The 23,773-nt window shown below is 61.5% G+C and overlaps 1 protein-coding gene and 1 pseudogene across 5 annotated transcripts; both read left to right on the forward strand.

Annotated features, from left to right (window-relative positions):
* The first annotated feature begins 1,253 nt into the window (after nt 1–1,253).
* Nucleotides 1,254–2,569, forward strand: LOC148640104 (cortexin domain-containing 1 protein pseudogene; annotated as a pseudogene).
* A 94-nt stretch (nt 2,570–2,663) lies between these two features.
* On the forward strand, nt 2,664–23,557 carry setdb1a (SET domain bifurcated histone lysine methyltransferase 1a). Of its 5 annotated transcripts, none has more exons than XM_088620610.1 (24): nt 2,664–2,816; nt 4,589–4,791; nt 5,282–5,454; nt 5,962–6,029; nt 6,391–6,511; nt 7,308–7,487; nt 8,115–8,316; nt 10,571–10,644; nt 11,048–11,238; nt 12,031–12,160; nt 12,324–12,471; nt 12,792–12,980; nt 14,056–14,455; nt 15,744–16,096; nt 16,410–16,526; nt 16,615–16,784; nt 18,066–18,506; nt 18,609–18,817; nt 19,791–19,816; nt 20,258–20,390; nt 21,151–21,301; nt 21,529–21,740; nt 22,090–22,178; nt 22,834–23,557. In XM_088620610.1, the coding sequence occupies exons 2-24, from the start codon at nt 4,589–4,591 to the stop codon at nt 22,949–22,951; spliced, it is 4,098 nt and encodes a 1,365-aa protein (XP_088476736.1). In that variant the 5' UTR covers nt 2,664–2,816; the 3' UTR covers nt 22,952–23,557. The 5 variants fall into 5 exon arrangements, with proteins under 5 accessions (XP_088476736.1, XP_088476737.1, XP_088476738.1 ...); XM_088620611.1 differs by having other exon boundaries at nt 2,678–2,816; nt 4,552–4,791; XM_088620612.1 differs by having other exon boundaries at nt 2,681–2,816; nt 4,557–4,791.
* Nucleotides 23,558–23,773: the final 216 nt, after the last annotated feature.

The raw sequence follows: 23,773 nt of genomic DNA on the forward strand, positions 1-23,773 counted from the left end.
GATGGCCCCTGTCTCCCAGTACTCCCATGAAGCGTGACGGGTTGCCGTGTGCCGGGTTACACGGCTCGGAGCAGGTGCCCTCTGTGGAGCGGGCCGCGGCGGCACCGCGCCGGGATCGGGTTCCCCTCGGCAGCGGGCCGGGCCGAAAGACAACACCAGGAGCGTGCTGAAGTATTCATGAGCCGGGGGGGACAGTGGCGCACACGAGGAAAACTCCCGCAGCCGAGCGCAGAGGTCCAGAACGAGCTGGATCGCTCCGGCAGCAGTGCATCCCTGCAGACCCTCCTGAATCCCGAAGGCAGGAGCGAGTGGCGAGGCGATACCGCCACTGTGTGACCACACACACTAACCAGGGCACGGGTAAGTGTGAGGCCGCCGTTTCCCACACACACACCGGCTGATCCGCCATGTTCCCTACTGGAGTTCTGGGATCTGGCCTCGGAGAGGCAAGAAGTCACTGCATACGCTGTTAAAATTCTTTGAATTTCCGATTTAGGATTGTTTTGTTTTTCCCCAGCGTGTGACAGTGTTGGGTTCAGGGCACGTTTATGCTGCTTTCACTGGCTAGCTGCCCTGTGCAGGTGTCAGCGCCAGGGTCAGGGGTCAGGGGTCAGGGGTCACCCGTACCTGCGTTCCATAATGAGCCCCCTCCCGTTCCTGCACAATGGGACTCACCCCCCTGCGTCTCTCAGTCTCGACAGGGCTCTGCAGAACCCCGGTCCTGAGCCTGTAGCTGGGACCCAAACCGAACTGGATCCCACTGGGCCACTGCTGAGCCACCACCCCGCTGGAGGACCGGACTGGCGTCAGAGAGCGACTCTCGCACTGCCTGTCACACACACTGCCTGGGGCGGACCGAGAGACTCGCGGGTCACTCTGCTGTTTGATTCCTGGGCTTTTCTGATTGTTTAATATGTTTACAGTAATAACATGGAGTTCATCCAGCTCGATGAGACTTTGCTCAAGTGAGGAGACCTGACAGGTCCAGGTGTTAAGGTCTTGTTACACCGGGAGGACAGCCGGTCCAGTGGATAAGACACAGGGCTGTTACACTAGGAGGACAGCCGGTCCAGTGGATAAGACACAGGGCTGTTACACTAGGAGGACAGCCGGTCCAGTGGTTAAGACACAGGGCTGTTACACTAGGAGGACAGCCGGTCCAGTGGATAAGACACAGGGCTGTTACACCGGGAAGACAGCTGGTCCAGTGGTTAAGAAACAGGGCTGTAACACCAGGAGGACAGCTGGTCCAGATGGACACGGATGCCCCTCCCCAGCTCCCGGTGGACGTTGACAAGGGCTTCGCTCTGGCCTTCCTCTTCCTGCTGTGCTTCTTCCTGCTGGTGACGGTGGTGCGCTGCGCCCAGATGGTGGTCGACCCCTACAGTGCCATCCCCACCTCCACCTGGCAGGAGGAGCAGATCAGCAACTGAGGCTGAGAGCAGCACCCTCAGCGGCTGGGAGACTGGGGGCAGTGGGAGACAGTGGACAAACTGGGAGACAGGCGGTAGACTGGGAGACTGGGGGCAGAGTGGGAGACTGGGGGTAGACTGGGAGACAGGGGGTAGACTGGGAGACTGGGGGCAGAGTGGGAGACAGGCGGTAGACTGGGAGACAGGGGGCAGAGTGGGAGACAGTGGACAAACTGGGAGACAGGGGGTAGACTGGGAGACAGGCAGTAGACTGGGAGACAGGGGGCAGAGTGGGAGACAGTGGACAAACTGGGAGACAGGGGGTAGACTGGGAGACAGGCGGTAGATTGGGAGACAGGGGGCAGAGTGGGAGACAGTGGACAAACTGGGAGACAGGGGGTAGACTGGGAGACAGGCGGTAGACTGGGAGACTGGGGGCAGAGTGGGAGACAGTGGACAAACTGGGAGACAGGGGGCAGAGTGGGAGACAGTGGACAAACTGGGAGACTGGGGGCAGAGTGGGAGACAGGCGGTAGACTGGGAGACAGGGGGCGGAGTGGGAGACAGTGGACAAACTGGGAGACTGGGGGTAGACTGGGAGACTGGGCGCAGAGTGGGAGACTGGGGGTAGACTGGGAGACTGGGGGCACAGTGGGAGACAGGGGGCAGAGCTGGAGACAGGCGGTAGACTGGGAGACAGGGGGTAGACTGGGAGACTGGCGGTAGACTGGGCGACGGGGCAGGGCTGGACCATGGGGAGCAGTGTGCAGTTTTATCCAGACCAGGAGTTGCTGAAATAAAAGGATCTGGAAGAACGACTGTGTTTTGTGTCCTGTCTCAGAATTCCCAGCTCTGACCAGGAGGAGTGCACTGACCCACTGAGACAGAGTGGATTCTTGTACATTTATAGGTATCTGTGCCAGGCATTGACAGCCACGCTGCTTACACATTGCCCTGCTCAAGAATAATGCGTTCAGCAATTACAGAAGAGCTTCGACCACGTGTTGTAAACTCTAGGCATACAAACCCTTGACAGGTCAGCTCCCGCCAGAACCTCTGGCTACACTGATTGGTTCAAACCGACGTCTATCACGGTTTAGCGCTCTTTATTGGACAAACCTGCCATCGTCGGAGGGGCCTTTCCTCTTACCTCACGCTACTGTGGAGCCTATTGGTTGCCTCCCCTATCACTCACGTCGATCAGCATTGCTGATTGGCGCTCATTAGGTCTGGGGGCGTGGCGACGACTGCAGTGGGCGTGTTCCCTCATGGACTCTCTCTGGGAAGGGGGAGAAAGGGAGACAAGCTCGGAGACTGGAATCTGGCTCAAAAATTTCTTTATGAAATAGCGAAAGAGTAATATCTACAGTGACCCTCTACCGGCGAAACGCCTTGGAAGGAGAGGTAATTCTGGTTAAAACCGGAGTCGTTTGTCGTTAATTTCTCAGGTGGGCAGACGTCGTTTTGTAGAGAGGGGACATCTGCGATAAAGAGCGAATGCTTACAGCTAAATTTGTCCAAATTATGGCTTTCGGTAACAACGTTTATTTCGTAAAGATAACCCCTTACTCTCATATTTACTGCATATAATCACAAATATGTAACTATAGTTTTTTTTGTGAGAAATTAAAAGAACGCGATGAGGTGTTTTAAATTCGCCCTCACCTTACGTCAGACCCGCGCGCCCTGCGAGCGCAGCGCATGGTATGCTGGGAGTTGATGTTTTCTTCGTCGTAACTCTCCTTCGTATTTAAAGAATTGCGGGAGATAAAAAACTACATTGCCCATGACGTTCATTTGCCGCAGTAACACCGCCTTCATCGCCTTCAATGGAGGTGCTCAATGCAGATGACGAGATGTTTTTAAAATACATTTATATTTTGAAGTCTTCCTTCCGCAAAGGTTTTGGATCTAAATCAGTACCCCTCGTTTCGTCTCGTCCCGCAGTCGAAGCTGCTGCTAATTCTAAAAGTGTGGAAAATTGAAAACGTGCGTGAGGTTAGTAGTGATCTCAACGAACTTCAACAACCTTTTGTGTAAAATTAGTTCTGCTCTACGCGTAACATCATTGAACACCTGAAAACGTTCGCTGTGTAGGTTTCTGCTATAGTCCGGTGTCCGAAGCCCAAGAACACTGTAGGACCTCTGTCCTGCAGCCACAAGGTCGCCACATCACGTAACATGTGTACTCATCTCTAGGTCAGATACTCAGCAGTAGGAGGTGTACTCCTTCGGTATTAATGTTAAACAGAAGTCCTGCTGGTCACTACAGACCCCAGGACACTGTCAGTAAGAGTGGGGTGTTGACCCTGGTGTCCTGACTACTGGTCACTACAGATCCCAGGACACTGTCAGAGTGGGGTGTCAACACCAGTGTCTTTTGGATTCCTTTGGGGTAAAGGGGACTGTAGTTTTCTTACAATGTTGCACTCACAGCAGTGTACCTCTCTCTCAGTGCAGTGTTAATGTACTGGAGTGTCCAGTCAGTGTGTCTGTATTAACCCCTCTCTCTCAGTGCAGTGTTAATGTACTGGAGTGTCCAGTCAGTGTGTCTGTATGAACCCCTCTCTCTCAGTGCAGTGTTAATGTACTGGAGTGTCCAGTCAGTCAGTGTGTCTGTATGAACCCCTCTCTCTCAGTGCAGTGTTAATGTACTGGAGTGTCCAGTCAGTGTGTCTGTATGAACCCCTCTCTCTCAGTGCAGTGTTAATGTACTGGAGTGTCCAGTCAGTGTGTCTGTATTAACCCCTCTCTCTCTCAGTGCAGTGTTAATGTACTGGAGTGTCCAGTCAGTGTGTGTATTAACCCCCCTCTCTCTCTCAGTGCAGTGTTAATGTACTGGAGTGTCCAGTCTGTCAGTGTGTCTGTATGAACCCCTCTCTCTCAGTGCAGTGTTAATGTACTGGAGTGTCCAGTCAGTTGGTGTGTCTGTATGAACCCCTCTCTCTCAGTGCAGTGTTAATGTACTGGAGTGTCCAGTCAGTGTGTCTGTATGAACCCCTCTCTCTCAGTGCAGTGTTAATGTACTGGAGTGTCCAGTCAGTCAGTGTGTCTGTATGAACCCCTCTCTCTCAGTGCAGTGTTAATGTACTGGAGTGTCCAGTCAGTCGGTGTGTCTGTATGAACCCCTCTCTCTCAGTGCAGTGTGTCTCGGTGCTGTGTGTCCGCTGCTGCAGATGGACGAGGTGGAGATGGAGCAGGAGCTGCAGGAGGAGCTGGGTGTGTCCCTGGACGAGCTGCGGCAGTGGGTCCGGGAGGAGATCCTCAGGAGCGAGGCTGTGGCCAGGAAGACGGCCGAGCTGGAGCAGCTGGAGCGCCAGGTGCAGCAGAGGGAGGCGGAGGTGTCGCGCGTGGACCGGCTCTTCGACACCGCCTTCCAGTGAGTGACCTGTCCCCAGGGCAGCGCGGTCAGGGGGTGACCTGTCCCCAGGGCAGCGCGGTCAGGGGGTGACCTGTCCCCGGGGCAGCGCGGTCGGGGGGTGACCTGTCCCCAGGGCAGCGCGGTCGGGGGGTGACCTGTCCCCGGGGCAGCGCGGTCAGGGGGTGACCTGTCCCCGGGGCAGCGCGGTCAGGGGGTGACCTGTCCCCGGGGCAGCGCGGTCAGGGGGTGTCCTGTCCCCGGGGCAGCGCGGTCAGGGGGTGTCCTGTCCCCGGGGCAGCGCTGTCAGGGGGTGTCCTGTCCCCGGGGCAGCGCTGTCAGGGGGTGTCCTGTCCCCGGGGCAGCGCTGTCAGGGGGTGTCCTGTTCTGAGGACAGTGAGTGACAGGTCTCTCTGCTTGTTCTGAGGACAGTGTGGCCAATGACTGGCCTTGTGGTGTGTCCAGTGGTCAATGTGGTCAGTGAGTGACCAGTCCTGTGGTGTCCCCCCAGGTCGATGCAGGAATGTGAGGGCCTGGTTCGAGACCTCTACTCCAGCATGGGTCTGACGTACCGCGACAGCAGCTCGGACGATGATCAGGGGGATCGTCTGGCCCTCAGGCCCTCTGAGGTCATCGAGATCGATGATGATGACGACGACGATGATGTTGTGGCTGTGGGATGCAGTACGTGTTGAATACGAATTCCTTCCCTCTTATATAGCGCCTTTCACACCAGAGGATCCCAGAGCACAGCCTCCCATGAGCTGCACAATCTGAGTTGCCTGGACAGGCGCCTGCTGGTGTCCAGCTGTATTAAACCAGAGGTCAGGCACCAGTCTGGTGTCCAGCTGTATTAAACCAGAGGTCAGGCGCCTGTCCGGTGTCTGCCTCTTCAAGGCTCAGGAATATTTAGCGTGAAGAATCATCCCACGCCTGTTGTTTCTGTGTGCAGGGCACTATATAAATTCAAAGAAACAAGTAAAGGTTTATTCCATGCTGAAAAGAAAAGAAAAGAAACGTTTCTGTTTCGGGTGTGAAGAAGGCTCCTCAGCCGAAACGTTTTTCCTTGCTTCTCTTTTCAGCAGGAATAAACCTTTACTTGTTCCTTTGCAGCCGACGCACACTGATACAGGTACGTCCTTGAGCTGTATAAATTCCATATTGATCTCCTTTCCTGTCCCTCCATCACAGTCACTCCGGCCCACCCGAATGTCACCTCTCCAGCCAAGAAAGTGACCACCCCCGTCAAGGATTCCACAGTGAGTGTCTGGTCACTCTTTCTCCTCCTGCTGTGTCCATAGTCTCCTGTTCTCTTCTCTGTGCTGTCTAAACAGAGTGAGGCTGTGTGTGTGCCCTGTACAATATCGTGCTGTGTGCTCTGAGGCTGTGTGTGTGTCCTGTATAGTTTTGGGCTGTGTGTGTTGTACAGTATTGGGCTGTGTGCTGTACAGTATCAGGCTGTGTGCTCTGAGGCTGTGTGTGTGTGCTGTACAGTATCAGGCTGTGTGTGTGTGCTGTACAGTATCAGGCTGTGTGCTCTGAGGCTGTGTGTGTGTCCTGTACAGTATCAGGCTGTGTGGTGTGATTCTTCCCCAGATAAATCTCTCTGTCTGTCTCTAGTTTGATGACGCAGCGGCAGCCTTGAAGAAATCGTCTCAGGATGTGCAGAAGCTGGCCGAGACCATGTCCAAGAAGACTGCGCCTGCGCTGCCCTCGACACTACTGCGTTCCTCCAGCAGGGGTCAGTGTCTGTCCGGCCTCGGGGCGGGGCTGAGGGCTGTGAGACTGGAGACAGGTTTGATAGTGTCTGTCAGCATTGTGAGACAGGTGGGGTGGTGCCTGATGTCTTCCAGGGCTCAGAGACTGGAGACAGAGACAGGTGTGGTGGTGTCTGTCGGGGCTCCGAGACAGGAGACAGAGACAGGTGTGGTGCTGTGTGTCGGGGCTCCGAGACGGGAGACAGAGACGGGTGTGGTGGTGTCTGGCGGGGCTCTGAGTCGGGTGTGGTGATGTCTGGCGGGGCTCTGAGTCGGGTGTGGTGATGTCTGTCGGGGCTCCGAGACGGGAGACAGAGACAGGTGTGGTGGTGTCTGTCGGGGCTCCGAGACGGGAGACAGAGACAGGTGTGGTGGTGTCTGTCGGGGCTCCGAGACGGGAGACAGAGACAGGTGTGGTGGTGTCTGTCGGGGCTCCGAGACGGGAGACAGAGACAGGTGTGGTGGTGTCTGTCGGGGCTCCGAGACGGGAGACAGAGACAGGTGTGGTGGTGTCTGTCGGGGCTCCGAGACGGGAGACAGAGACAGGTGTGGTGGTGTCTGGCGGGGCTCTGAGTCGGGTGTGGTGGTGTCTGGCGGGGCTCTGAGTCGGGTGTGGTGGTGTCTGGCGGGGCTCTGAGTCGGGTGTGGTGGTGTCTGGCGGGGCTCTGAGACGCGAGACAGAGACGGGTGTGGTGGTGTCTGGCGGGGCTCCGAGTCGGGGTGACAGTGTAGCTCTCCTGCGCCCTTTGGAGTCTGACCTCCTGACCCCTCTCCACCCAGACACATCGGCCAGTAAGGCGTCGGCCCAGCCGGCCTCGGCCTCCGGCTCGCGCGGCGCGCCGGTGCAGCAGGCAGGCGCGGACAATAGGAGCGGCGAGCTGGTGCTCAACATGAGGATCCTGGGCAAGAAGAGGACCAAGACCTGGCACAGGGGGGTGCTGATCGCCATCAACCCCGTGGGTGAGTCGGGGGCCGGCGCTCGGACGACTCCGGAGCCGGTGCTCGGATTAATTTGATGTGGGACGAATCCGGGCCCGACGCTCAGCCGAATCCGATGGCGGATGAATTCGGGGCAGGCTCTCGGACGAATCCGATGTCGGATGAATTTTTGGGGGGCGGGCTCTTGGATGAATCAGGGATGTGCCCTCGGACGAATCCGGACAAATCTGGGATGGGCTCTCGGAGGAATCCGATGTTGGGCAAATCTGGGATGGGCTCTCGGAGGAATCCGGGACGGGCGCTCGGACGACCCCGGGACGGGCGCTCGGACGACCCCGGGACGGGCCCTCGGACGACCCCGGGACGGGCCCTCGGACGACCCCGGGACGGGCGCTCGGACGACCCCGGGACGGGCTCTCGGATTAATTCGGGGCAGGCTCTCGGAGGAATCCGGGACGGGAGCTCCGACAAATCCGGTGCCGACACTTGGGGAATCCGGGCCGGGCGCTCGGATGGCTCTGGGACAGATGCTCGGATGGATCCTGTGTCTACACTCGGACGAGTCCTGGCCACGCCTGTGGTTAGGGTGGGGTCTGGGGTTAACACGACCGCCAGCTGACCGCTCGCTGCTCTGCCCCCTGTCCTCAGGCGCCAGCTTCAAGTACAAGGTGAAGTTCGACAACAAGGGCAAGAGCCTGCTGTCGGGGAACCACATCGCCTTCGACTACCACCCCACCCTGGACAAGCTGTTTGTGGGCGCCCGCGTCGTCGCCAAGTACAAGGATGGCAACCAGGTGTGGCTGTACGCCGGCATTGTGGCCGAGATGCCCAACAGCAAGAACAGGATGAGGTGAGTGTGGGGAGACGGGAGGCGTCGGCTGGCCTGCGGGGGGCAGTGTGGGGAGACGGGAGGCGTCGGCTGGCCTGCGGGGGGCAGTGTGGGGAGACGGGAGGCGTCGGCTGCCCTGTGGGGGGCAGTGTGGGGAGACGGGAGGCGTCGGCTGGCCTGCGGGGGGCAGTGTGGGGAGACGGGAGGCGTCGGCTGGCCTGCGGGGGGCAGTGTGGGGAGGAGTCCGCCGCCCTGCGGGGGGCAGTGTGGGGAGACGGGAGGCGTCGGCTGCCCTGCGGGGGGCAGTGTGGGGAGACGGGAGGCGTCGGCTGGCCTGCGGGGGGCAGTGTGGGGAGACGGGAGGCGTCGGCTGGCCTGCGGGGGGCAGTGTGGGGAGACGGGAGGAGTCCGCCGCCCTGCGGGGGGGCAGTGTGGGGAGACGGGAGGCGTCGGCTGCCCTGCGGGGGGCAGTGTGGGGAGACGGGAGGCGTCGGCTGGCCTGCGGGGGGCAGTGTGGGGAGACGGGAGGCGTCGGCTGGCCTGCGGGGGGCAGTGTGGGGAGACGGGAGGCGTCGGCTGCCCTGTGGGGGGCAGTGTGGAGAGACGGGAGGCGTCGGCTGCCCTGCGGGGGGCAGTGTGGGGAGACGGGAGGCGTCGGCTGGCCTGCGGGGGGCAGTGTGGGGAGACGGGAGGCGTCGGCTGGCCTGCGGGGGGCAGTGTGGGGAGGAGTCCGCCGCCCTGCGGGGGGCAGTGTGGGGAGACGGGAGGCGTCGGCTGCCCTGCGGGGGGCAGTGTGGGGAGACGGGAGGCGTCGGCTGCCCTGCGGGGGGCAGTGTGGAGAGACGGGAGGCGTCGGCTGCCCTGCGGGGGGCAGTGTGGAGAGACGGGAGGCGTCGGCTGGCCTGCGGGGGGCAGTGTGGAGAGACGGGAGGCGTCAGCTGGCCTGCGGGGGGCAGTGTGGGGAGACGGGAGGCGTCGGCTGCCCTGTGGGGGGCAGTGTGGGGAGACGGGAGGCGTCGGCTGCCCTGCGGGGGGCAGTGTGGGGAGACGGGAGGCGTCGGCTGCCCTGCGGGGGGCAGTGTGGGGAGACGGGAGGCGTCGGCTGCCCTGCGGGGGGCAGTGTGGGGAGACGGGAGGCGTCGGCTGCCCTGCGGGGGGCAGTGTGGGGAGACGGGAGGCGTCGGCTGGCCTGCGGGGGGCAGTGTGGGGAGGAGTCCGCCGCCCTGCGGGGGGCAGTGTGGGGAGACGGGAGGCGTCGGCTGCCCTGCGGGGGGCAGTGTGGGGAGACGGGAGGCGTCGGCTGGCCTGCGGGGGGCAGTGTGGGGAGACGGGAGGCGTCGGCTGGCCTGCGGGGGGCAGTGTGGGGAGACGGGAGGAGTCCGCAGCCCTGCGGGGGGCAGTGTGGGGAGACGGGAGGCGTCGGCTGCCCTGCGGGGGGCAGTGTGGGGAGACGGGAGGCGTCGGCTGGCCTGCGGGGGGCAGTGTGGGGAGACGGGAGGCGTCGGCTGGCCTGCGGGGGGCAGTGTGGGGAGACGGGAGGCGTCGGCTGCCCTGCGGGGGGCAGTGTGGAGAGACGGGAGGCGTCGGCTGCCCTGCGGGGGGCAGTGTGGGGAGACGGGAGGCGTCGGCTGGCCTGCGGGGGGCAGTGTGGGGAGACGGGAGGCGTCGGCTGGCCTGCGGGGGGCAGTGTGGGGAGACGGGAGGCGTCGGCTGCCCTGCGGGGGGCAGTGTGGGGAGACGGGAGGCGTCGGCTGCCCTGCGGGGGGCAGTGTGGAGAGACGGGAGGCGTCGGCTGGCCTGCGGGGGGCAGTGTGGGGAGACGGGAGGCGTCGGCTGGCCTGCGGGGGGCAGTGTGGGGAGACGGGAGGCGTCGGCTGCCCTGCGGGGGGCAGTGTGGGGAGACGGGAGGCGTCGGCTGCCCTGCGGGGGGCAGTGTGGGGAGACGGGAGGCGTCGGCTGCCCTGCGGGGGGCAGTGTGGGGAGACGGGAGGCGTCGGCTGCCCTGCGGGGGGCAGTGTGGGGAGACGGGAGGCGTCGGCTGCCCTGCGGGGGGCAGTGTGGTGAGACGGGAGGCGTCGGCTGGCCTGCGGGGGGCAGTGTGGGGAGACGGGAGGCGTCGGCTGGCCTGCGGGGGGCAGTGTGGGGAGACGGGAGGCGTCGGCTGCCCTGCGGGGGGCAGTGTGGGGAGACGGGAGGCGCCGGCTGCCCTGTGGGGGGCAGTGTGGGGAGACGGGAGGAGTGGCAGTGTCACTGGTTAGTTGGTTGTGTTTTCCAGGTTTCTCATCTTCTTTGATGACGGATACGCCTCCTACGTCAGCCTCCCTGAGCTCTACCCTGTCTGCAGGCCCTGTAAGATACAGCTGCTTCTCCTTGTCTCTCCCTGTCCTCTCTGTGTCTGTCGCTCCCTGTCCTCTCTGTGTCTGTCGCTCCCTGTCCTCTGCCAGTCTGTGTCCTCTCCCTGTCCTCTCTGTGTCTGTCTCTCCCTGTCCTCTGCCAGTCTGTGTCCTCTCTCTGTCTGTCGCTCCGTGTCCGTCTATCTGTGTCCTCTCCCTGTCCTCTCTGTGTCTGTCGCTCCCTGTCCTCTGCCAGTCTGTGTCCTCTCTCTGTCTGTCCCCCCATGTCCGTCCATCTGTGTCCTCTCCCTGTCCTCTCTGTGTCTGTCGCTCCCTGTCCTCTGCCAGTCTGTGTCCCCTCTCTGTCTGTGCTTGCCCGCCTGGTCTCTCACCCCCTTCCTGTCCGTCTGCTGTCCCAGTGAAGAAGACGTGGGAGGACATCGAGGACTCCTCCTGCCGCGACTTCATCGAGGAGTACATCACCGCCTACCCCAACCGGCCAATGGTGCTGCTCAAAGCGGGTCAGCTGATCAAGACGGAGTGGGAGGGCACGTGGTGGAAGTCCCGCGTGGAGGAAGTGGACGGCAGCCTGGTCAAGATCCTCTTCCTGGTGAGCGGCAGAGTACCCCTGGGGCAGTGCGGTGGGGCATCTGGGGCGGTGCGGTGGGGCATGTGTCCAGTGCGGTGGGGCATGTGTCCAGTGCGGTGGGGCATGTGTCCAGTGCCCTGGGGCAGTGCGGTGGGGCATGTGTCCAGTGCCCTGGGGCATGTGTCCAGTGCCCTGGGGCATGTGTCCAGTGCGGTGGGGCATGTGTCCAGTGCCCTGGGGCATGTGTCCAGTGCGGTGGGGCATGTGTCCAGTGCGGCGGGGCATGTGTCCAGTGCGGTGGGGCATGTGTCCAGTGCGGTGGGGCATGTGTCCAGTGCGGTGGGGCATGTGTCCAGTGCGGTGGGGCGGTGCGGTGGGGCATGTGTCCAGTGCCCTGGGGCATGTGTCCAGTGCGGTGGGGCGGTGCGGTGGGGCATGTGTCCAGTGCGGTGGGGCGGTGCGGTGGGGCATGTGTCCAGTGCGGCGGGGCATGTGTCCAGTGCGGTGGGGCATGTGTCCAGTGCGGCGGGGCATGTGTCCAGTGCGGTGGGGCATGTGTCCAGTGCCCTGGGGCAGTGCGGTGGGGCATGTGTCCAGTGCGGTGGGGCGGTGCGGTGGGGCATGTGTCCAGTGCGGTGGGGCATGTGTCCAGTGCCCTGGGGCAGTGCGGTGGGGCATGTGTCCAGTGCCCTGGGGCAGTGCGGTGGGGCATGTGTCCAGTGCCCTGGGGCATGTGTCCAGTGCCCTGGGGCAGTGCGGTGGGCCGTGTGTCCAGTGCCCTGGAGAGTGACTGTCCCTCTCGCTGTCTTCCAGGACGACAAGCGCAGTGAGTGGATCTACCGCGGCTCCACGCGGCTCGAACCCATGTTCAACCTCAAGATGAACACCGCCATGTTCCAGGAGAAGAAGCAGGCCGGGGTGCAGAGAACCCGGCCCAACATGGGTAAGTGGGGCGGTTGGGGGGGGGGTGTCGGAGAGGAGAGGAGCCCGCGGTCCCTCTGGGGCTGTGTGTCGGAGAGGAGCGCTCCCAGAGTGGGTCGCAGGGTGGTGTGTGGGTGTGGCTGGGCCTCTCAGGACTGTGAGCTGTGCTCTGCTTGCCCCGGAAGGTGCTGTCCGGACCAAGGGCCCTGTGGTTCAGTACACCAAGGAGGCCAGCAGCCCCAAGACCCCGGCTCCGGCCCCAGCTGTGGTCGTCCCAGGTGCTCGCCCCCCGCCCAAGGTGGACTCCGCTGCTGCCCAGCCTGCCCGGTCCGAGTGAGTACAGCAGTGCGAAGACCTCCTGGCCGGGTCTCTGTCTTCCCTGTGTCCCTGGCGCCCTGTCTGTGTCCCTGGCGTCCTGCTTGTGTCGGGCTCTGTGTCCCTGGCGTCCTGCTTGTGTCGGGCTCTATGTCCTGCCTGTGTCCCTGGCGTCCTGCCTGTGTGGGGCTCTGTGTGGGGCTCTGTGTGGGGCTCTGTGTGGGGCTCTGTGTGGGGCTCTGTGTGGGGCTCTGTGTGGGGCTCTGTGTGGGGCTCTGTGTCCGTGGGGCTCTGTGTCCGTGGGGCTCTGTAGTGACGCTGCGCCCCTCTGTGTCCAGGAGTCCGGACAGCCAGCACTCGGGCCAGTCCCAGACCCGCCCGAAGCAGCAGGTGGCCAAGAAGAGCACCTCTCCCTACATCTCGCCCCGGCCCAGCAGCAGCACCCCCGCGCCCAGCGACGCCGGGACCCCCGCCGCCGCGCCCAGCCGGCCCCCCCAGACCATCGCCACCACCCTCATCCAGCCCGGGTGCGACTCCTCTCCGTCTGTCTCCCAGCCCCTGGACAGCCAGGACACTACACCACTGTCTCTTCTCTCGCTCTCCCCCCCCTCTGTATCCCTCTCTCCCTCTCTTCTCGCCCTCTGTATCCCTCCCTCCCTCCTTCTGTGTATCTCTCCCTCCCCCTCTGTATCCCTCCATCTCCCCTCTCCCTCTGTATCCCTCTCTCCCTCTCTTCTCGCCCTCTGTATCCCTCCCTCCCTCCTTCTGTGTATCTCTCCCTCCCCCTCTGTATCCCTCCATCTCCCCTCTCCCTCTGTATCCCTCTCTCCCTCTCTTCTCGCCCTCTGTATCCCTCCCTCCCTCCTTCTGTGTATCTCTCCCTCCCCCTCTGTATCCCTCCATCTCCCCTCTCCCTCTGTATCCCTCTCTCCATCCTTCTGTATCCCTCCATCTCCCCTCTCCCTCTGTATCCCTCCCTCCATCTCTCCTCACCCTCTGTATCCCTCCCTCCCTCCTTCTGTATCCCTCCATCTCCCCTCTCCCTCTGTATCCCTCCCTCCTTCTCTTCTCACCCTCTGTATCCCTCTCTCCCTCCTTCTGTATCCCTCCATCTCCCCTCTCCCTCTGTATCCCTCCCTCCCTTCTTCTGTATCCCTCCATCTCCCCTCTCCCTCTGTATCCCTCCCTCCTTCTCTCCTCACCCTCTGTATCCCTCTCTCCATCCTTCTGTATCCCTCTATCTCCCCTCTCCCTCTGTATCCCTCTCTCCATCCTTCTGTATCCCTCTATCTCCCCTCTCCCTCTGTATCCCTCTCTCCATCCTTCTCTATCCCTCCATCTCCCCTCTCCCTCTGTATCCCTCCCTCCTTCTCTTCTCACCCTCTGTATCCCTCTCTCCCTCCTGTCCCTCTGTATCTAGCTCAGAGTTTGTCTCTGCACATGGGGGTGTTTGTTACAGGGCTGTGTGTGCAGAGTTTCTATGGGTGTGACAGGACCCCACACTTCACCAGTGGCTTGGATTGCACTGTGAAATGTCTGCAGCCAGATCTGTACGCGGGGGCCGATGTTGTAACGGCGTCTGTCTGCGTCTGTCCCCTGCAGGTACTACGTGCTGCACACCAGCGGCCCCCTCACCCAGACCCTGACGGCTCTGCCCCCCGCCCAGACCCTGGTTCCGCTCCCTGTCATGGTGCCGGGCCCAGCGCTGGCCCCCGCCCCCGCCCCCGCCCCCGCCCTGGCCCCGGTCCTCGTCCCCGCCCCCGCGCCGGCCCCCCAGGCCCCCGCGGTGGCCCCCCAGGTCTACCACGCCATGTCGGAGCGCGTGCCCCAGGAGCCGTCCTACCAGGCGCCCAGCGAGAAGCTGTTCTACGTGCCCCACGCCTGCTCGCCGGCCTGCCTGGACCGGCTGCGGCCCGACCAGTTCCGGGGCCGCAACCCGCTGCTCATCCCGCTGCTGTACGGCTTCCGCAGGATGACCTGCCGGCGCCGGGTCAACCGGAAGGTACAGGGCTCAGACCGCACTGACCGCTCCTGGCCACAGGGCTCAGACCGCACTGACCGCGCCTGGCCACGGGGCTCGGACCGCACTGACCGCTCCTGGCCACAGGGCTCAGACAGCACTGACCGCGCCTGGCCACAGGGCTCAGACAGCACTGACCGCGCCTGGCCACGGGGCTCAGACAGCACTGACCGCTCCTGGCCACGGGGCTCAGACAGCACTGACCGCGCCTGGCCACAGGGCTCGGACCGCACTGACCGCGCCTGGCCACGGGGCTCGGACCCCACTGACCCCTCCTGGCCACAGGGCTCAGACCCCACTGACCGCGCCTGGCCACAGGGCTCAGACCCCACTGACCGCGCCTGGCCACAGGGCTCAGACCGCACTGACCGCTCCTGGCCACAGGGCTCAGACCGCACTGACCGCGCCGGGCCACAGGGCTCAGACCGTACTGACCGCGCCGGGCCACAGGGCTCATGCACTGACCGCGCCGGGCCACGGGGCTCAGACAGCACTGACCGCTCCTGGCCACGGGGCTCAGACCGCACTGACCACTCCTGGCCACAGGGCTCGGACCGCACTGACCGCGCCGGGCCACGGGGCTCAGACAGCACTGACCGCTCCTGGCCACGGGGCTCAGACAGCACTGACCGCTCCTGGCCACGGGGCTCAGACAGCACTGACCGCTCCTGGCCACAGGGCTCAGACAGCACTGACCGCGCCTGGCCACAGGGCTCAGACAGCACTGACCGCGCCTGGCCACAGGGCTCAGACCGCACTGACCACGCTGGGCCACAGGGTTCAGACCGCACTGACCACGCTGGGCCACAGGGCTCAGACCGCACTGACCGCGCCGGGCCACGGGGCTCAGACCGCACTGACCGCTCCTGGCCACGGGGCTCAGACCGCACTGACCGCTCCTGGCCACGGGGCTCAGACAGCACTGACCGCGCCTGGCCACGGGGCTCAGACAGCACTGACCGCTCCTGGCCACGGGGCTCAGACCGCACTGACCGCTCCTGGCCACGGGGCTCAGACAGCACTGACCGCGCCGGGCCACAGGGCTCAGACCGCACTGACCGCTCCTGGCCACGGGGCTCAGACAGCACTGACCGCGCCGGGCCACGGGGCTCAGACAGCACTGACCACACTGGGCCACGGGGCTCAGACCGCACTGACCACACTGGGCCACAGGGCTCAGACAGCACTGACCGCTCCTGGCTGCTGGGCTCAGACAGCACTGACCACCTGCGGTGGTCCCAGACAGCCCTGACTCTCCCGTCCCCCCCAGATGTCTTTCCACGTGAACTACAAGTCCCCCTGCGGCCTGACCCTGCGCAGCATGAGCGAGATCGAGCGCTACCTCTTCTCCGTGCACTGCGACTTCATCTTCCTGGAGATGTTCTGCCTGGACCCCTACGTGCTGGTGGACCGCCGCTTCCAGCCCCAGAAGCCCTCCTACTTCATCAGCGACATCACCGAGGGCAAGGAGGACGTGCCGCTGTCCTGCGTCAACGAGATCGACGTGACGCCGCCGCCCAGCGTGGCCTACAGCAAGGAGCGCATCCCGGGCAAGGGCGTCTTCATCAACACCAGCCCCGACTTCCTGGTGGGCTGCGACTGCACGGACGGCTGCCGGGACAAGTGAGCGGGGTACCAGGGGGGTCTGTGTGGGGGTACGGGGCGTCTGTCTGGGGGTATCGGGGCGTCTGACTGGGGGTATCGGGGTCTGTGATTTCCCAGTGGGGTGCGACTGTACGGACGGCTGCCGGGACATGTGAGTGGGGTACCAGGGGGGTCTATATGGGGGTACTAGGGTATTGGGGTGTCTGTGTGGGGTTTTTGGGGCTGCTGCATGAAGGCACCTGGGCGTCTGTATGGGGGATTCAGGGCTTCTGTGTGAAGCGTTATCGGGGCGTCTGTGGGGTGTCTGAAGTGCTGTCCTCTCTGGTTTCAGATCCAAGTGCTCCTGCCACCAGCTGACTGTCCAGGCCACTGCCTGCACCCCGGGTGCACAGGTGAACCCCAACGCTGGATACCAGCACAAGCGGCTGGAGGAGTGTCTGCCTACAGGGTGAGCACTCCCGCTGTCTGGCTCTGCGCCCCGCGTGCACAGGTGTGGCCCGTGTGGCCGGCACTGACCCCTCTCCCCCTCCCCCCAGCGTGTACGAGTGCAACAGCCGCTGCCGCTGCAACCCCCAGATGTGCACCAACCGGCTGGTGCAGCACGGGCTGCAGGTTCGACTGCAGCTCTTCAAGACCCAGAACAAGGGCTGGGGTATCCGCTGCCTGGACGATGTGGCCAAGGGCTCCTTCGTCTGCATCTACGCAGGTCAGAGGGAGGGGGCGGGGCATCGGAGGGAGGGGCGGGGCTGCTTCCCAGTGTTGATGGATCGCCATGGGAGGGGAGGTGGGCGGGGCGTTGGAGAGAGGGGCGGGGCTACTTCACTGTTGATGGAGCACCATGGGAGGGAGAGGGGCGGGGCTACTTCACTGTTGATGGAGCACCATGGGAGGGAGATGGGTGGGGCTACTTCACTGTTGATGGAGCACCATGGGAGGGAGATGGGCGGGGCTACTTCACTGTTGATGGAGCACCATGGGAGGGAGATGGGCGGGGCATTGGAGTGAGGGGCGTGGCTACTTCACTGTTGATGGAGCACCATGGGAGGGAGATGGGCGGGGCTACTTCACTGTTGATGGAGCACCATGGGAGGGAGATGGGCGGGGCATTGGAGTGAGGGGCGTGGCTACTTCACTGTTGATGGAGCACCATGGGAGGGAGATGGGCGGGGCTACTTCACTGTTGATGGAGCACCATGGGAGGGAGATGGGCGGGGCATTGGAGTGAGGGGCGTGGCTACTTCACTGTTGATGGAGCACCATGGGAGGGAGATGGGCGGGGCTACTTCACTGTTGATGGAGCACCATGGGAGGGAGGTGGGCGGTGCATTGGAGAGAGGGGCGGGGCTGCTTCACTGTTGATGGAGCACCATGGGAGGGAGAGGGGCGGGGCTACTTCACTGTTGATGGAGCACCATGGGAGGGAGATGGGCGGGGCTACTTCACTGTTGATGGAGCACCATGGGAGGGAGATGGGCGGGGCTACTTCACTGTTGATGGAGCACCATGGGAGGGAGATGGGCGGGGCTACTTCACTGTTGATGGAGCACCATGGGAGGGAGGTGGGCGGTGCATTGGAGAGAGGGGCGGGGCTGCTTCACTGTTGATGGAGCACCATGGGAGGGAGGTGGGCGGGGCATTGGAGTGAGGGGCAGGGCTACTTCACAGTGTTGATAGAGCGCCGTGTCTCCAGGGGAGTGGGTGCAGCATCAGAGGGTCGGGGGTTGGGGGGGCAGGGTACCAGAAAAGTGGGTGGGGCATCAGAGAGAATGGGGATGGGGTAGCATGGGCAGTGGACAGGAAATCGGGGGGAAGTGGGGTGGGGCAAAAGGGGAGTGGGCGTGGCTGTTCAGCAGCGTCGACAGAGCTCAATTAACTTTGACAACACGAACACCCTCCCTCCTCCTCCTCCTCCTCCTCCTCTGTCTTCAGCGTGAGGGGTTGTGGGTCCTTGGAGAAAGTCCACCTCCGTCTCTCTCCCCGTCTCCAGGAAAGATCCTGACCGACGACTTTGCGGACAAGGAGGGGCTGGAGATGGGCGACGAGTACTTCGCCAACCTGGACCACATCGAGAGCGTGGAGAACTTCAAGGACGGCTACGAGAGCGACGCCCGCTGCTCCTCCGAGGGCTCCGGCGTGGACGTGAAGGCCGGGGCGGGCGGGGGCCCCCGGGGCGGGGCGGGGGGCCGGCGGGGCGAGGGCGGCGCCGGCGGGGAGGCGGGCCAGCGGGACGAGGACGGCGCCGGGCACGCGGGCTCCTCCAACGAGGGGGAGGAGGACGAGGACGAGGAGGACGAGGAGGACGAGGACTCCAACGAGGAGGAGGACGACGACAGCTCGGACGACAACTTCGTGAAGGACGAGTACTTCACCGCCAGCTCCGTGTGGCGCAGCTACGCCACCCGCAGGCAGACGCGGGGCATGAAGGAAGGTGAGGAGGAGGAGGAGGAGGAGGAGGAGGAGGGCGGGACGAAGGCACAGCCCGGCCCTCCGACTCTCCCGTGACCCCCTCTCCCTCTCGCCCCGTGTCCAGGCAGCGTGTCCCAGGACAGCAAGGAGGGCCTGAGCGTGTCGGGGGGGCAGGAGGCCAGCAAGCCGCCCGTCCCCGAGGAGACGGGCAAGAGCAAGGTGGCGTCCTGGCTGAGCTCCACAGGGGGCGGCGGCGGAGACGAGGACTCCCACGACTCCACCCGCAGCAAGGCCGAGGGCTCCGAGGTCAAGAAGGAGCCCAAAACAGACAAGGTACCTCACCAGGGCACAAACTGACTGGCACCAGTGTGCAGAGAGAGATTTACTTACACACGGAGCAGCACCAGTGTGCAGAGAGGTATTTACACACACACAGAGCAGCACTAGTGTGCAGAGAGGTATTTACACACACACAGAGCAGCACCAGTGCGCAGAGAGAGATTTACTTACACACGGAGCAGCACCAGTGCGCAGAGAGGTATTTACACACACACGGAGCAGCACCAGTGCGCAGAGAGGTATTTACACACACACGGAGCAGCACCAGTGCGCAGAGAGGTATTTACACACACACGGAGCAGCACCAGTGCGCAGAGAGGTATTTACACACACACGGAGCAGCACCAGTGCGCAGAGAGGTATTTACACACACACGGAGCAGCACCAGTGCGCAGAGAGGTATTTACACACACACAGAGCAGCACCAGTGCGCAGAGAGGTATTTACACACACACAGAGCAGCACCAGTGCACAGAGAGGTACTTACACACACACACGGAGCAGCACCAGTGCACAGATAGGTACTTACACACACACAGAGCAGCACCAGTGTGCAGAGAGGTATTTACACACACACAGAGCAGCACCAGTGCACAGGGAGATATTTATACACACACGGAGCAGCACCAGTGCGCAGGGAGATATTTACACACACAGCAGCACTAGTGTGCAGAGAGGTATTTACACACACACAGAGCAGCACCAGTGCTCAGCGAGATATTTACACACACACAGAGCAGCACCAGTGCGCAGAGAGATATTTACACACACACACGGAGCAGCACCAGTGCACAGGGAGATATTTACACACACACAGTGCAGCACCAGTGTGCAGAGAGGTATTTACACACACAGAGCAGCACCAGTGCGCAGGGAGATATTTTGCACACTCATGTCAGGACACGAGGACTACAGGTGAAGACACTCAGCCCCACCTCCTGTCTCACTGTCATTGTTTCTCTTGCAGGACGCTGGCGATCAGAAGAGCAGCTTGTGAGTCTCTGCACACTCTAATCAGTTAAATTGATTAACTGTGGATGGGCCTAATGGCTTTCTCTTCACCTTCTTCCTGACTCTCTCCTACACCCGTCTCTCTCCCTGACTGATGCTCTCCTCACCTGTCTGCCTCTCTCCCTGACTGATGCTCTCCTCACCTGTCTGCCTCTCTCCCTGACTGATGCCCTCCTCACCTGTCTGCCTCTCTCCCTGACTGATGCCCTCCTCACCTGTCTGCCTCTCTCCCTGACTGATGCTCTCCTCACCTGTCTGCCTCTCTCCCTGACTGATGCTCTCCTCACCTGTCTGTCTCTCTCCCTGACTGATGCTCTCCTCACCTGTCTGCCTCTCTCCCTGACTGATGCTCTCCTCACCTGTCTGCCTCTCTCCCTGACTGATGCTCTCCTCACCTGTCTGCCTCTCTCCCTCTCCTCTCAGCTTACTCGACACCTCTCGAGTGTTTGGATATAATCCATGTCCAGTGAAAAATGAGGGTGTGAAACGTCCTGTTACCAAGACGACACTACTTCAAAATCGCCAAGGCCCCCAGCCCTCTGATGCCAGCAACACGGTACTGAGCCCAACCCCTTGGGTAGTGTTAATGTACTGGAGTGTCCAGTCAGTGTGTCTGTATGAACCCCTCTCTCTCAGGGCAGTGTTAATGTACTGGAGTGTCCAGTCAGTGTGTCTGTATGAACCCCTCTCTCTCAGTGCAGTGTTAATGTACTGGAGTGTCCAGTCAGTCAGTGTGTCTGTATGAACCCCTCTCTCTCAGTGCAGTGTTAATGTACTGGAGTGTCCAGTCAGTCAGTGTGTCTGTATGAACCCCTCTCTCTCAGTGCAGTGTTAATGTACTGGAGTGTCCAGTCAGTGTGTCTGTATGAACCCCTCTCTCTCAGTGCAGTGTTAATGTACTGGAGTGTCCAGTCAGTGTGTCTGTATGAACCCCTCTCTCTCAGTGCAGTGTTAATGTACTGGAGTGTCCAGTCAGTGTGTCTGTATGAACCCCTCTCTCTCAGTGCAGTGTTAATGTACTGGAGTGTCCAGTCAGTCAGTGTGTCTGTATGAACCCCTCTCTCTCAGTGCAGTGTTAATGTACTGGAGTGTCCAGTCAGTGTGTCTGTATGAACCCCTCTCTCTCAGTGCAGTGTTAATGTACTGGAGTGTCCAGTCAGTGTGTCTGTATGAACCCCTCTCTCTCAGTGCAGTGTTAATGTACTGGAGTGTCCAGTCAGTCAGTGTGTCTGTATTAACCCCTCTCTCTCAGTGCAGTGTTAATGTACTGGAGTGTCCAGTCAGTCAGTGTGTCTGTATTAACCCCTCCCTATCAGGATGTGATGACTCTGTCCAGTTCGGACAGCGAGGGTGACAGGAAGCTGAGACGACCGAGTGCTGGAAATGACAGTGATGACATTCAGACCATCTCCTCTGGATCTGAGGAGGAAGACCGGAAAGACAGCAGCATCATCAACAGCACCACACGTGAGACCCCCCTCTGCGTCCCTGCTCTCTCTAGATACTCTAGACACTCAGCTCTCCCAGTGTCAGGCTCTCTCACAACAGTGTGTGGGGGTACAGTGTGTGGATCAGGCTCTCTGCGGTGTGGGGGTACAGTGTGTGGATCAGGCTCTCTGCGGTGTGGGGGTACAGTGTGTGGATCAGGCTCTCTGCGGTGTGGGGGTCCAGTCAGCTCTCCTCTCCCTCTGCAGGGCCTGTGAAGAGGCAGGTAGCAGTGAAGTCCACGCGTGGTTTCGCTCTGAAGTCTACACACGGCCTGGTCATAAAGACGCCCATGACGTCAGCCGGCGGTGGAGGGGATGGCACCCCCTCCTGGAAGAACACGCGCCAGTTCTACGATGGCGAGGAGTCGTGCTACATCATCGACGCCAAGCTGGAGGGCAACCTGGGCCGCTACCTCAATGTACGTGGGGCGCAGGACCCTGTTCGTCCCTGCCCCTGTCACCCACCCCTCCTTCTGTCCAAGCCGCCCGAATCCCAGAGTTTCAACACAGCACACTGGACTTCGTCCGGTGTCCGGGGAGCGGACTCTGTTGAAACTCTGGGATTCTGAGTTTTCCAAAACACTCTCCAATGCCGGAGCGCAGGAGAGTGTATTGGATGGGTCAGAACGTGTATCCTCCTGGGCAGCTGCAGGGATCCAGTGTAATTGAACTTAAGTATTAGATATGTGGCTTAGAAGTGTAATTCACTTAAAATTACTGCTGCGAACTGAAGACTGAACCTCTTCTTCTCTCCCCTTCCCTCTACAGCACAGCTGCAGCCCCAACCTCTTCGTGCAGAACGTGTTCGTGGACACGCATGACCTGCGCTTTCCCTGGGTCGCCTTCTTCGCCAGCAAGTACGACTCCTTTTCTTATGCACCGTCCACACTGCTCACACTGAGCTGCACTCTGCTCACACTCGCCTGCGCACTGCTGTTACACACGGCTTATACTGGCCTGCATACTGCTCTCGCACACTGCTCACAGTCACCTGTGCACTGCTGTTACACAATGCTTACACTGGCCTGCATACTGCTCTCACACAGTGCTTACACTGCTCTCGCACACTGCTCACAGTCACCTATGCACTGCTGTTACACAATGCTTACACTGGCCTGCATACTGCTCTCACACACTGCTTACACTGCTCACAGTCACCTGCGCACTGCTCTCGCACACTGCTCACACTGGCCTGCGCACTGCTCTCGCACACTGCTCACACTTGCCTGCACACTGCTCACAATCACCTGCGCACTGCTCTCATACACTGCTCACACTTGCCTGCACACTGCTCACACTTGCCTGCACACTTCTCGCTCTCGCACTCTGCTCACTCCACACATTGCTCACACACACCATTCACACTCGCCTTCACACTGCTCTCGCACACTGATCAAAACTGCCCTGACTCCGACACACTCACCGACACACTGACAGACTGCTGCATCTCTCGGGGTGATGGCTGAGGGCCGGAATGCCGACAGGAAGTGATTCCCCCTGGTCTGTTTCCAGGAGGATACGTGCTGGCACAGAGCTGACCTGGGACTATAACTACGAGGTCGGCAGCGTGGAGGGGAAGGAGCTGCTGTGCTGCTGTGGATCCACAGAGTGCCGAGGACGCTTACTGTGAACTCTGACCCCTGACCTCTGGACCTCTCCCCCTTCACTGTCCAGGCACACGCATCGCGAGTCGGGTCAGGAGTCCGGTCCACTCCAGGTTTTACGGTGTGCTCCATCCCAGTCTAAGACCCCCCTGTGCAGTGCGCAGTGTGCTTGACAGCAGTGAAAAACCTGGAGCGGATCAGATCGCTGTGCACTGGGAGCCCGATGGCCTGGCCTAGCCAACAAGAAAAAAGCTGGAGAGAACTTTAATCCGGACTGTAAGCCGTTTGCCGACAGACTCTGAGAAGCAGACTGCCTGCTTCCCTGGCTGCCGGAGGTCACGGTCCAGCAGGAGGCCAGGATCTGCAGGATCAGGCGGGTCGCAGTTACAGCACTGACCTGCAGGGGGCGCTGATGTGCTCCGAGGAAGACTAGGACCCACCTGCAGTGTGGCCTTTGTTTCTGGTTGTCCTTCCCCCTCGCACCTGGAGCTCTTGGTGGGACTGAGCTGGGCTCGGCGGGGGGGACCTGCTGCCATCTGCACGACGGGCAAGTCCTGCTCATTCTTGTGTGTACCAGTAACGAGTCACAACCGTTATTTTATATTGTCATTAAATTTCTTTTCTATTTGCAAGACCGCGCGTGCAGACCTCCTAACTTCCCAGCACCTGACAGGGCCGCGACGTTACAGAAGTAATCACCTCTCAGCTGCGTGCTCCAGTTTCACAGGGGTCTTGACCAGCCAGGACTGGGGCTGGAAATGGAGTTCAGGGAAGAACTGTCCTTTCTCCATCCTCCACTGGCTTCATTTTGACTGTGTAGGAGAGGAGCGAGTCCCAGGTGTACTGTA

The sequence above is a fragment of the Lepisosteus platostomus genome, chromosome 26 (assembly GCF_059453375.1).
Source record: "Lepisosteus platostomus isolate fLepPlt1 chromosome 26, fLepPlt1.hap1, whole genome shotgun sequence".
Taxonomy (NCBI): Eukaryota; Metazoa; Chordata; class Actinopteri; order Semionotiformes; family Lepisosteidae; genus Lepisosteus; species Lepisosteus platostomus.